The sequence below is a fragment of the Gopherus flavomarginatus genome, chromosome 3 (assembly GCF_025201925.1).
Source record: "Gopherus flavomarginatus isolate rGopFla2 chromosome 3, rGopFla2.mat.asm, whole genome shotgun sequence".
NCBI lineage: Eukaryota > Metazoa > Chordata > Testudines > Testudinidae > Gopherus > Gopherus flavomarginatus.
The window spans coordinates 172,051,212-172,062,770 of record NC_066619.1 but is presented as its reverse complement, the minus strand read 5'-3'; the positions used below and the strand labels follow the sequence as shown (position 1 = coordinate 172,062,770).

General features: G+C 40.4%; 1 protein-coding gene across 1 annotated transcript in view; it reads right to left on the bottom strand.

Moving 5' to 3' along the window:
* The window catches only part of COL25A1 (collagen type XXV alpha 1 chain), a 446,709-nt gene that overhangs the window by 7,024 nt on the left and 428,126 nt on the right, over positions 1-11,559 (bottom strand). The window contains exons 35-38 of the mRNA XM_050946748.1: positions 9,735-9,761; positions 8,928-8,981; positions 3,715-3,801; positions 670-708 (exon numbers count right to left, since the gene is read on the bottom strand). Of these exons, the coding sequence (XP_050802705.1) occupies positions 670-708; positions 3,715-3,801; positions 8,928-8,981; positions 9,735-9,761 (207 nt within the window). The remainder of the gene's footprint in view (positions 1-669; positions 709-3,714; positions 3,802-8,927; positions 8,982-9,734; positions 9,762-11,559) is intronic.

The window sequence follows — 11,559 nt, the reverse complement described above, 5'->3', positions numbered from 1 at the left end:
CATGGTTTATTCTTTCAAGTGATTTCATGCATCAGTATTCAGAGAGGAATTAATATCTGTTCACTGATACATTTGCTCTGAATGCTGAGGCTTTTAAATCTAGCATTGTCCGAGTTCTACCCATCCAATAGCAGAAATCTTTACCAAAGTAACAATGTTATTACTTAGCAATGCTGAAAAGCAGCAGCAAGCAGTAATAAAATGCAACAGCAGACTTTGGGGGTTGGGAAAGAGGCAAACAGGAAGCAAGATGCATTGTCCCTTTGGATAACCCAGAAGACTCAAAGCTTGATAGGTCAGTATGAACATTTTGGTAAGACTCTGCCACACCACTGATGGGCAAGTCTGATACTATCCCCCAGCTCCTGTGCAGGGGCTGAAGGAGATGTAGCTCTCCCTGTGAAGAAGAATGATGGTCTTTGACTTCCCAGCAACTCAGGTGCCAATTGTTTTCAAATACTGCATAAGTCAGTTGCTGTTATAACCCCTACATATTACAAATTCATCATGCAAATAATATTTGAGAAGAGGTTATAACTTGGACTGCTGTGTATTCCAAACTCTGTAAACTATTCTTATTGAAATCAGAGTGTGTGAGGTCAAAAGGGTTCTCTTATGCCAAAGAAAAGGGATGGTGTCTCTGTGTAGAAATAATTTGGCATGTCTTACCTTTTGCCAGCAGCCAGGCATTGGTAATCCATCCGGCCCCTGTTCCAAGGAGAAAGATAAAAAGTGCATAGATGAGCCTGACAGTATATCTGATGAAACAACCATGCCTTCTTAGCTAATGAATAACTCCCACTTCCTAACTAATAATTTCGTCACTTAAGATGAGGAAAATTCCAACATCCAATATAGGCTTAGTGTGCTCACATTGTAAATACATAGAATCCTACCCCTCCAAAAAATTCAAATCCCAAACTACAGTGTGCCTACTCATGGTAAGAACTTTAAATCATAACTGCTATATTTTTGCTGTCATAGCAACATTATCAGGGGTCAAATCAGTTGAGCTGGATTCATTGCCAGCAGACTATATGTTAATCTAAAGTGTATCTATTATTCATAAGCCATGGACATTTAGCCACAGATCAGCAATAGTGTATCGCTTACTGTTTTTGTGGTCCTGGTACAAAGTTAACCCATTGATAGGCTATTTATATCCAAACTGCCTATGGGAATATTTTCATACCATAATTCTTACCTTTATACAATGAGAACTAAAGGACTGAACCTACTCATATTGAAATCAGTGGGGAAAGTTGCCATGAGAGCAGGGCACTAAGGTAGAAGCTGACTATTCTGTAGCATGGATAACATATGGCTGCCAAGCTATTTGTAACTCGGACTGTGCTAGTTATAAGCACTTAGATATACTCTCAGCACTGTATTCTGTTCTTGCTTAAAACCTGTGTCCCCAATTTAGCGCATGGGACAGATTCTGATCTTAAATACACAGGTTATAATGAAGATATTCCTGATTTACACTGGTGTGGAGGACCGATCCTGTAATGTGAGTTGAGGGAATTCAGCACCTCACAGAACTGAACTATAAATGAGAGGAGAATCAAGCCCCAAACATTTATTAGGTTAAAGGCAATATTACTTTATACTTGGATTTCTTATTTGCTAACAATTCTGAGAAACAGTGTTTGTGTGTTGTGTGTGGGGTGGCTTTATTTATTCATTTATTTATTTATTTTTCTGGCAAAAACTACCTGCTTTCTAGAACACGAAACAGCACTGTTTGTTTAAAAGCTTATTCTGATAACTGTCTATCTATCCCACCAACAGAAGAACATTTCTCACAGCAATGGTGTAAGGGTTCTCCAGATATAAATGATACTACAAAGACAAACACATTTTTTAATTATGAAGGCATGCTTGATTACCCCCCCAACAAAATATGAGATATGGTTATCATTAATCAGAAGCAAACAAAATATAAGACTATATACTTCAGATTAAAATTCCACTGACAATTTAGATTAGAAACTTTGTACTTGATATAAAAACCTACTTAATTTTAACATTCATCTTTAGATAATCGTGCTTAGCTAACAAACAATATCAGAACATGCAGACCAAATTTAACTGCCAACAATTAAGAACACCTATATCTTGAGTCTTTTGGAAATGTGTATGTACTGTTCAATTTTAACTGGAAAAAATAAAACGTACTTAGCTTTAAAAAAAAAATCTGTGTTGCCAGATTGGTACAAGGGAGAGGGTCAACAAGTAGAATTTTAGTATAGGGGGGAACTTGAATTCATGCTAACACAGAGTGGGGGAGTATTGTGTGTATTGCAGGGAAGTAAGTTCCAAAGGAAAGACCATTAAATTGAAAACGTTAAATAACGAAGACAGTGAGGGTTTGGGCTGCAGACCATTATCTTCTTACAAAGCTCAAGTTAAGTTTTGTGTTTCAAATTTAACTACTATTCTGATCTATGGGCCCAATCCCAAAAACATTGTTCATAGGGCCTCATCCTGCAGATCTTACTCATATCTTCGCTTATTGCAAAGCTCTATGATTTAACTTTGACAGATTGATACTTATCTCATTCTCTGCATAAATAAAATCTTGGCTCAATCCTGAAAAAAGATGCACTCAAAACTCCCATTGATTTCAGCTGGAGTCAAGTGTGCAGAATCATTTCAGGGGCAGGTTAGGGTGAAACTAACTCCTATGCAGAGGGTCAGTATGAGGTCCCCACACCACTTATGCTGTGGGACTTAAATAACATATGGCTCTTGTGGTGGCTCTACAAAAAGAGGTGTATTTCATTCTTAGTGAGTAAGGCAAACGGCATTTGTTGGGGGAAAAAAACAAACAGTGCCGAGGGAAAAATTATGTTGGAAAAACACACTCAAACTACCATGTGATGTGGGAGCAAAATGCTGGGTGTTAGGTTCCAGGTGTTGACAGAATGTGTCTTCTCAATACGGTTATGATTGCTGAAGCAGCTGATTTGTTCATGCACATGCATGTATTAGGTGGATAACGTAAAGTCCGCTCAGAAAAACACCACTTTACACTGAGAATGACTGACTATATACAAAGGAATCACATGCAGGGTTGGTAGGAAAGAGAAATACTGTACCAATTGGCAAGGGGCATCCAGCCCATCCAGGCCTGGCTGGCCTGGCTCCCCTTTTTCCCCCTTAATTCCACGGAATCCCTGTTTGTAAAGATTAACTTGCAACGTTACTGACAAAGAAATGTCTTTGGTATTTGATTCAGCTGGAGCCAAAAAAAAAAAAAAAAGAAAAAAAAAAAAGAAAGAGAGACCAAGAGGAGCAAGCTTACAGCAGCAGTGATTAAAACCCCTGTGGAAATGACTCAGGTGCAGTATCATGTCTAAGACCTTAGTGTTTAAATGGCCCTCCAATCAAGAAAGAACTACTTAGCACAACAGGTTTCCAATCTGTACGGAAGACTGACAGGTAAGTACAAGTTGGCAGAATGTCTATGCAGCGCATTCCATGAAAAATATTCCATAAGTGACATTCATTTTTAAGATCTCCAAACTAGTAATTTAAACCAAATTAAGAGGACAAAAAATAGTCATGCTGGAATTTGCAGACTAGGAGGGGAAACCCTTTGAATGATACCAGGTTACACTATAGCTGTGGCTTGTTCCTCTCCTCTCGCTTTATCTCGTTATAAACTACAGCAGGAGGAGCGATTTCCAATACATGAGTGAGACATACCAATGGGCAAGGTGCATCTAATCCAGGGGCACCCTGTTCTCCTTTCTCCCCTTTAGGCCCCTTTTTGCCTTTCTTTCCCTTTTCCCCCTGTGGACACAATGGTTTGGATAAAACAAATGTTTCATTCTTTTGGGTAAAAAAATATAAATGAAAGAGATTGGTTTAAAAGATGTTTTTTTTGCCAGTGGAGGGCTGAAAGGACACTTACCACTGTGTTCTGGTTTGGATGGTGCATTATGTGGAAAAATAAATAATATGATCATAAGCAAGAACTGCATCAGTTGGTATTATTGAGCTTTTGTATTAAAGCCAGTATTATGAATTATTTGAATCCTAAAGTAGGGTTTGAAATTATAGGCTGATGTCCTGATTCAAACTGTGGGCAAGGACAAAAATGGCAAGTGGAATGTGTCCCTTTCTTTGGGAGCAACATAGGAAGAGGAATCTCTAGTCAGAGGTGACTTTGGAACAACTAAACAGATCAATCTCATTTCCCCTCCCACTCCCCCACTGACAGAAAACAGTGGGAACAACTGATTCCCGGTGTGATTCAGTGGAGTCACAGCAGGGATGACTATGTCCCAACATGTCCTTTACTGTATGAACCTTGCATGCATCAGTCCCAGTAGAGTCTGGGCCAAATTCTGCCCTCAGTTACCCCCATGCAAACCCACTGAAATCAAGGGAATGGCACGGATACCACTCAGAAGAGAATTTGGCCCTTCATTTCAAACCCTGCTAAATGACTCAGAAGATTCAAACGGCTTGATGTTGAGGTGCTATAAAATTTTCCAGTGATCCCTATCTTTCTGTAATTAGAAACAAACGATTTCCAAATCTTGCTCCACTGCAGGTAAAATTTCATTGGTTTATCATTATTCACTCCTTTAAGCAGGTGACTGAGTTTGCACCGAGTTGCTTTTTAAAATAGCAAATGATTAAGATTTCTTAAAGAGAGGTGGACAGCAAATTTCACAGCTTTTGATAATCCATAGAAATGAGACACGGAAAAAGAATCTTCTTTTTCCCAACAGGCCTACCCTGAAAGGGTGACTCCCCTCAAGCAGTATGTGATATTTGGAGAGTCAATTTTATAATTGATTTCACACCAGTTGATCACAATGGTAAATGAATTTCAGGCTCACTTGCAGTTTAATAAAACCAAAACTGCTTCTATTAAAAAAACAAAAATGGAGTAGGACAATAAGAAAGGAGGGGTACACCAGGTATATTACAAAGAAATAGGAAAATGGTAGAAGGAAGATTAGTACGACACTGGAGAACAACCAAGGGAAGGCTTTCAAGATTGTGGCTGTGGACAGGATTCAATTTGTAAGGAAAAAGGTAAAAAAGACAGAGGGAATTGTAAGGAATGAAGGTTGCAAAAGGAGAAGGAAAGAATGCACCTCTGGAAAGGCAGACATGTTTAGGATGCAGTACAGTAAATGGACTTTCAACCAGTTTCACATCAACACAAAGATTAAATCCACTTAGAAAGTTTACAAAAACTTGATTAATTTAAGAAAGAAACTGTCTTACTGTAATTCATTTACAAAAGGGAAAACACATAAAATACATGAAATACTACAGTATACTGTACCATTCAAATATAAACAAGAATTTTCCACAGACAGATATACTGTATTTATGGCACCATGTGAACAGAATTCCTCATCTATCTTTCCTGTGTGCCAAAAAGCATTCTTCCATCAACCTCGCTGTGTCTACAAAGGGTTAGATCAGAATCCCTTGTGCTTGGTGGGTGTGGATTTTTCACACACCTGAGCACACTAGCTACGTCAACCTACATTTTAAATGTAAACCAGGCACTGTCAGTTTTAACACACTGAGCCTCCTATTAATTCTTCAATGAACTGGGTGAGGGTGGGAAAAATGGTGGTGGTGGGTGGGATAGTTGCTGGTCCCTTAACTTGCCACTCCCCACTTCCCTGAGTTTCAGGCAGATTTCAAGGGATCCCCAGAAGTCCAGGAGCATCTGTGTGAATGCCCCATGCATCACTACTGCTGTCAAGCACTGATGGATGCTGGGGAGCACAGCTCCTGCAGCAACCATGCTTCAAGGGATCCCTCTATATATCCTGACTCTGGGCTCTTTCCCCAATGGGAGGATCAGCATCTGGGGGAGAGAAGAGCAGCACAAATGACAATAGATTAAGGCTGTTATAACTTGTGCTGTGTGTTCCCCATGTGATTAAAGATGGAGAATCAACAGAATTTTACCTGTCTCCCCTAGCCTACTCTCCCTCCTGTTCTCTTCAGACCTGTGCAGCCCAAAACCTGTGGAGGGATTGCTATGTGATTAGGGAAAGGACAAAGGCTCCTCCCTCCCCTCAGCACCCAGGAGGGAGCATTAGGCCCTTAGAGTGCAGTCCGGTGAGGTTCTGGACTTCCCTCCACCCCCCTAATATCAATTGGAGTGAAGGGTGCTAAGCACTTTGTGAGACTGAGCCTTAACCTGGGTTCAGAAAAATTAATCTCTGTCCTTTTTTTAACTGTTAATGTAATACCTTTGAAAAAGATGGGTTTAAAAAAGAAAAGGTAAACTACTTGCATCTGTATTTAGTGAGGTTTTTAAAATCCATTTTAATGACTCAAAATAGCACATTATTTAAGTGCAGACTTTTGAGGATTCATTTTTTTGATTAATACAATTTAAAACAACAAAAAAAACCCAATCAAACCAACAACAAACCAATCAAACCACTTTTAAAAACCTATTTCTCAAAAAGTCCTCCTGGAATATAAACTTGTATGTCAATTTACAGCTTTGAACAATTATGTTTTTACAGCCAAGTTATGCAGAAATTATGATGCAAACACTGACTCTCTTTCACTGTAGCAGAGCTAGTAATTTCTCCTGCAGGGGCTCACCAGTCTACGATTTAATCCAGAACCAAGGGATTTATGTGCTGCCCAACATTATTTGAAAGGATCACACAGGTGAAAGAGGAGATGTCATTGGTCACTAAAAAATGTCATGTTGTTTATGCTACAAATTTCTGCAGTGTACATGAACCTCAGATTTTTGGTGTAGAAATTTAATAATTTGAACCTCTGTGACATCAGCCTAGCAGTCAATATCATTCAGCAATACTTAAAGTGAAAAAATCATGGTAAATTGGCACGTAGCTGAATTGCAATCAGTGCAGCTATGCTAATTTACACAAGCTAAGGACCTGGCCTCAGCTGTATGACTTTTTTTTTCTTACCCTATTACAGCTGAGAAAATAAGTTACAATGAATGATTTATCAGTGTAACTTAGCCCTTACTGAAAAATGTCTTGGATAAAATTAGCCTCTTTGTTCTGATCTTGGAACAATAACAAGCAGATTGCAATTTCCTCATATCCATTTTCCAAAAACATTTTTTTTTGGGAGGGGAGTTAAATTTCTTTAACTCTATTAATCGATTATGCATGAACATTTCTCTCCAAGTTTTGGCTGTTTGCTCCAAACACTGTGCTAATCAGGGGCGGTTGGGCAGATAAGTCACAGGATATTGTTTCCCCTTGCCAAGCAACAGCAGATCTTGAGGCCAGGAGGGTCCCTTTCTGACTAGGAACAGAAATCAGTGTTGCACAGCTAAGATGTTTTCTAGTACAATTTATTTCCAAGATGTACACACCTCCTATTTCCTTGAACACAAGTAGTCAAAAACTGCAAACAAACTCAGCTTAGACACCACTGCCTTTCAACCAAGAAGCATCTGTCTTGGGCCTCTCTCTCTCGGAATGTCATTGCGTAATATATTGTTTCCCCTTCCTACCTCAACCCCTGGGCTTTCTGGGAAATCCCTTATCTAGGATCACATGGTTACTCAAGGTGGCCTGGCCATCCCTGCTGCTACTCTACAACACAAAGGAACGCTAAAAAAATTCCATCAGAAAGAAGAACACTTTAACCTACACAATCCTCTCAAGAAATGTCTGGGTGCAGTACTGTACAGATCCCTTTCTATATGGAGAGTTTAATCCTCCTGAATGCTTATACCTCAATGACTCACAACAGGCATGATATTAGCACTTGTTGCCATAACAGTATTGTTTCTGTGCCCTGACTCATAAGATACACAGGCACTTCTGGAGCGAATACTCATCATGCATGTAATATTTATAGTTCTGTGTCTGCCAATACTTGCTCATGTGTCTCTGAGGTTCACTTTCTGTGAACATTCATGCCAGTGAAACTTAATCACATGAATGTCCATGGAACGTGAACACAAAAGTGGTATGGGTATAGTTAAAATGAAGCCATTTAAAAACTCAAGCTAAGATTCTTTGCTGTCATTTGCAGTGTCTTCCTTTAGGATGATGTACTGTGCTCTCCAGCACAAGTGGCTTGCTTTGTAGGCTGATATGGGGCCAAAGTCATACCTTCTTGCAGGCCCTCATTGAAGGAGCAGCCCCTCTACTCCTGTGGTCATAGAAAGATTGCACTTGTTGTAAGCCCCTGTGTGAGCAGCACAAAAGAAGTCTCTTTGCAAACTCTCCCTGTGGCCACAGGGAGAGTCACATTCTGGCCCTCAAATATGAATTGCTTTTCACTGTGTTTATTATTTGCATATCACTCAGTTTGGGTTGTGAAATGAGGCTAATTAATTTCTGTTTATGGTTCTCATGCACTAGAGAAATATTGCATTGTTTGGCTTACAAAAACTATAGGGAAGAGCTTTAATCCATAAAAGTAACCTAATGCAAATAATTAAGATAATTCTCGTAACTGTAAAGTTTGTAAATTTTTGTAAACAATCCCTAGCACACTTTATAAGGAACCAGATCCGCAGTTGGTATCAATCTATCTAGACCCACTGGAGCTACACTGATTTATACCAACTGAGGACCTGAGCCAGCATCTCTCACACAAAAAAATTACTACCTCAATGACATGTGCATTGAGACTCACAGACTGACAAGGACTTTCATCAGGCATGGCGTGGGTTACAGAAAAAGAGCGTCCTCTTAGGGTGAGAGTGGACAAACTCTTCCTCTCCTATCTTGGCAAGTGTATTACTGGTTCTGCATGGAGGTTTTGGTTCTCCTTCTGACCAATGAGTTTGTCTAACAAATACATGTGACCTGCCTTTTGGCACACAGTAAAAAGAAAGATCAGGTTTAATGGACAAATCATAGAGTTGGGACAGCAAAATGGACTGGGCTGAGGAATCAAACAACATATAACAGCACTGAGGTCACCTTTTCTCCCTTTTCGCCTAGATCACCCTTTTCTCCTCGAGGACCAGGGAAACCCTATAAAAAAAATGAACAAAGATATCTATTGGCTTCTCTATCAATGCAGGTTAGATTTTAAAATACTGCTGGAAAACTTATACAGAAAAAGAATACTGCGCTGCATGCTATGTGTCAGAAACATGGCTCATATTCAGCAAGATGGTTTTCCAGCAATGGAAGTAAAATGTGATTCAAGTGACTTCTACTGTTGTACAGACTAAATGACATTACTGGGCTCTGAATGGGACTGCTGCAATTTGGGGCCTTCGACAGTAGGGAAGGTGGGAATGGGTTCACAACAGGCTCTCACCTGCATGCCATAAGAAATCCTAAATTGTGAAAAATGTATCATGTGTAGAGTGAGGGATTTTTTTTTTTTTTTAACAGGGATGAAGTTACTTAACCAAATGTTGGTGGCTCCTTGTTCTGCTCCTAGTGAGGGGCACTAGTTAGAGTCTGATCCTGCAAACTCTTCTTACCAGGTGTAGTGGTTACTACTGTGATTAGTCCCACGCAGGTCAATGGGACTCCTTTGGGTAGTAAGCACTATGCCTTGTGGGCTTTTCAGGGTTGGGCTGTACTTTCTCAAAATACCATTGTTCAGTCTGTCCCTCGCACCTCTCTTTATCATATGCAAACAACAGCAATACAATGTTTAGTATGTTCTCTGCATGTTCAGCATGCACAGAAAATGGGAAATAAATATGCTGCACCCAGTGAAGGAATCATTTACCTACCATGATGAGTAAACTGGTCATAAATATTACTTACATCAAGGCCAGGCTCGCCATCTTTGCCCTGCCAAAGAACCATATAAACTATGTTAGCATCCCTAAGCCTCATGACTATGTGATGTCTTCTCTGCTAATCATAGCTATGAAGGCTGTCTTGATATGCAAGCACCTGCCTTCTGCCTACAGGAGAGCAATAGTATTCTTTTTGTACAGCAGCAACACACACTTCTAGGGTTACACAAATAGCTTTGCCATTAGTGAAGGACCTTTCTGTCAGTGTTTAACATTTCCCCGGTTTCCAGGAACTGATAACTTGACTGTAAAATTTTGCTGTAGATTGAAGCTTATTGCACAAGCGCCAGGAGTAAGTTAAAATTGCAATCACTAGGATCTCACCAGTTTCAATTCACAAAAAGGGCAGGAAAAGGTGAAGATTTTTACTTATGTAAGTGGCCAGCAAATAAGCATTCATTGCAAACTAATATTCATCCAGCATTTCACAGAGATGTTTAGTACACAGATGGAGCTGAAAGCCCGCACTACTCATCGGCCTTTTCCTGCTCCAGGTGAAGTCTATAGAAGTTTTGCTATTGACTTGTCAGAGAAGGATTAGGTGCATTGACTTCAATGGGAGTTGAGGGTGCTCAGCTCCTCAGCAGATAAGACCCACCGCATGCATAGATTCAGAGATAAGCTTCACCCTGACAGAAAGTCTACTAGTGATCTGTTCCACTTTCAGTAGGGCAGCCACACTGATTGCACTGCTGGGTCATTGATCCGAAAAGCATGGTTTTATACACTTCCTTTTCAATGTAAATTATTTAATTTCTCCAAGGCTCAGACAAAACAGCACTGGGAAATCTGGCTCAGACAACAAGGCCTCAGAACTGTAGGGAGTACATGCAAAATAAAGCTGCTCTGTTATCTTCCCTCTAGCAGGGACAGCTGTGCTAGGTGATACACAGGGAAAATGGGTTTAGGTTCTGTCACGGAGTGGCTGGCTCTTTAACGGGAATTGGGCCCAGCCTCACCTGTGATGGACCAGCTATCTTCCAGTTGAGACTGATCAGCTAGGGATCAGGTAATTATAAATGCCAGCAAGTGGTTCAGTTGGGGGTAGACAGCTCCCAGGAATAGGGAAGCTCTAGCAGGTAGCCCCTTGGTCATGGTGGGAGAACTATAGGAAGTATGTTTCAGTGGTAGCCGTGTTAGTCTGTATCAGCAAAAAAAACCAAACCAAACCAAAAACAAAAACGAGGACTCCTTGTGGCACCTTAGAGACTAACACATTTATTTGGGCACAAGCTTTCGTGGGCTAGAATGTCTGATTAAGTGGGTTCTAGTCCACAAAAACTTATGCCCAAATACATTTGTTAGTCTCTAAGGTGCCTCAAGGCCTCTCTGTTTTGTTTATAGGAAGTAGGTTGATTCCTGTGGGAGGCCCTAGAGTAACGTATGACTGTCAGGCAAGTGATTTATAGAGCAGAAATAGATAGGTTCCTGGAGAAGATCCAGGTTAGGAGGAAGGGATAATTGATATATGTGCTATACTAGTTTTATGTGGAAGAAATAAACCTAAAAACCAGAGAAAAGGGCCTGGACCAGACTTCCTGGGCTGAGAAGACAGACCCGCAGCCCCACACTCTCTTTTTGGGAAAGATAATGCTGCTATGAGTGCTGGCCTTGCAGACACCTTGTGATCTCTGTGCTCAAGAAGTCTGATCATGTCTTGGCCCTGCACAAAGCCTGGTGATGGGGAGGCTTCTACAGAGGGCTGGAGGCAGTTGAGCTCTGAGTAAGATGTAGCCCTGTGATTACAATACCCAGAAAAAGAATACGTGATAGGTCTAACTTTTAGATCA